The following is a 1,976-nucleotide window of genomic DNA, read 5'->3' as shown; positions in this document are numbered from 1 at the left end:
CTGGAAGTTATATCAGAGTTATTGCAAATATAAGAGGGGCACCCACAGTGAACAGATTTCAATGGAGCTTCCAGACTAAGCACAGACTAGGAAGAAAGAGTAGGCAATCCAATTTTGAAGGCTTAACCGCTGAAAACTTTATGAATGGTATGGGCATATTATTTACTGTATTGCCAGAAGCTAAGCCCATTTGGAGGGAACTCAAATTATGACTGGGGAAGGGTTGCCTCCTTGAAGTAGAGTCAACCATAATGTCATGGGTGGAACAACGTTCTCAGAGCCTTCATTTCCTGATGTTGCATGACACAAAAGGAGAAGACACAGCTGAAAATATCCATAAATAATTAGAACATGGAATATACAAAGTATGGCTCAAGGAAAATTGGAATTCATCAAAATGAAATGGTAAGGATAAAGATTGATATGCCAGGCCGTTGAGAGCTAAAACCAATTGGTATTAGCCATTTTGAGTTCAACAATCATTTGGCTTACCATATGGGTCATAACATCTTCAATATGGATGATGTAGGTGCCTCCTAAAAAAAAGAACATTTCAAGATCTTTATTGAAATACAATGCTGTCCGTGATATAATACCCATACATATAAAAAGATGTCCAGTTAGTACAATTATTATTGACATTTGTGCACCAAGCACCAAAGCTAGTGATGAAGAAATGGAAGAATTAAACCCACTTCTAAAGTTTGAAATTGATCAAACACATAATCAAAATGCATTGATAATTATTAGATTGGAATGCAAAAATTTGAAACAAAGAGAATGTATCGGTATTTGAAAAACATAGCTTTGGTGATAGAAACTGAGATCACTTGATAGAATTTTGCAAAACAAATGACTTACTCATTGCAAATACTTTCCAACAACATAAGCAGCAACGATACACATGGACTTCACCAGATGGAATACACAAGAATCAAAAGGACTATACATGTGCATAGAGAACATATCATCATCTGACTAAGGCCAAGTGTTGACTGTGGAATAGAACACCAATTGCTCATATATAAGTTCAGGTTAAAGTTGAAGAAATGTAAAACAAGCCAATATGGGAAAAAATGACCTTGAGCCTATCCCTCCTGAATTTAGAGGACATATATGAGGACATTTGACACATAGAACATCAATGACAGAAGACCTGATGAGTAGAGGGATGACATCAAAAACACCATACATAAAAAAAGCAAAAGGGGTGGGTCCCAGCAGCAGCCCGGGCTGCCGGCAGAGCGGCAGAGGCCGGCAACCTAGCTTCGATAAAGCTCTTGGTGCCCGAGATTCCGCAAGCATTTGACAAGCCCCCTCCCCACAAGCAAGATGCCCCCAAAGAAATCCAGCTCTGCAGAAGGGGTGGTGAAGGGGAAGCTCAAGAGGAGACCTGCAAGGTTGTCAGCAACACCTGTGCCTGCCAAAGTGCAGATGAAGCAGGAACTATCTTCCAACCCCAAAGTGCGAGCCAAAGAGAAAGCAGGAGCAGGGGGAGAGTGGGCTGAAGCAGCTCGCCAAGAAACATTTACCTGCCAAAAAGGGAGCCCCCACAACGAGGAGAGGCCAGCCTCTGCTCAAGTAGGAGAAAAAGAAGCCAAGTCGGATTAAAGTTTATCTACCTGTCTTATCAGTGGGCCCTGTTAGCTCCCTTCTTATACAAGCCAGAGGAATACTTTCATCAACACGCCTTTGTAAATGCAAGTTTTTTAGTAGCTCTGGAGACATTATTAAGGTAAAAAGCCCACTTCATTCTATTCTTTGTAAGTGTAAATGCTTTTTTTAAAGATGTGAAATCATTTACTTTTTTTTTTATATAACCAGAAAATAGTGGGATGTTGAATGATGGGAAGATTTCACTGTCTTGGGTGTGAACATAACATTCCTTGGATGGCGGTTTTTGTATCCCTAAGACAAAACATACTTAATGGGTATTTGGAGTCACTGCCATGCATTTGTATGACTTGAACATTTAA

At 40.0% G+C, this 1,976-nt stretch overlaps 1 protein-coding gene across 1 annotated transcript; it reads left to right on the top strand.

The window, feature by feature from the left end:
- Positions 1 to 1,332: 1,332 nt before the first annotated feature.
- LOC101648550 (non-histone chromosomal protein HMG-14-like) lies at positions 1,333 to 1,611 on the top strand. The gene has a single exon (XM_045291673.1). The coding sequence runs from the start codon at positions 1,333 to 1,335 to the stop codon at positions 1,609 to 1,611; it is 279 nt and encodes a 92-aa protein (XP_045147608.1).
- Positions 1,612 to 1,976: the final 365 nt, after the last annotated feature.

The sequence above is a fragment of the Echinops telfairi genome, unplaced genomic scaffold (genome assembly GCF_000313985.2).
Source record: "Echinops telfairi isolate 266 unplaced genomic scaffold, ASM31398v2 ScPeMD7_70;HRSCAF=299, whole genome shotgun sequence".
Taxonomy (NCBI): Eukaryota; Metazoa; Chordata; class Mammalia; order Afrosoricida; family Tenrecidae; genus Echinops; species Echinops telfairi.
Note: the sequence above shows the minus strand (reverse complement) of the source record. Positions and strands in the feature narration are given on the sequence as shown.

Bases quoted from the DNA above. Each gene is read 5' to 3' on its own strand.
- LOC101648550 (XM_045291673.1), top strand. From the start codon at position 1,333: ATGCCCCCAAAGAAATCCAGCTCTGCAGAAGGGGTGGTGAAGGGGAAG.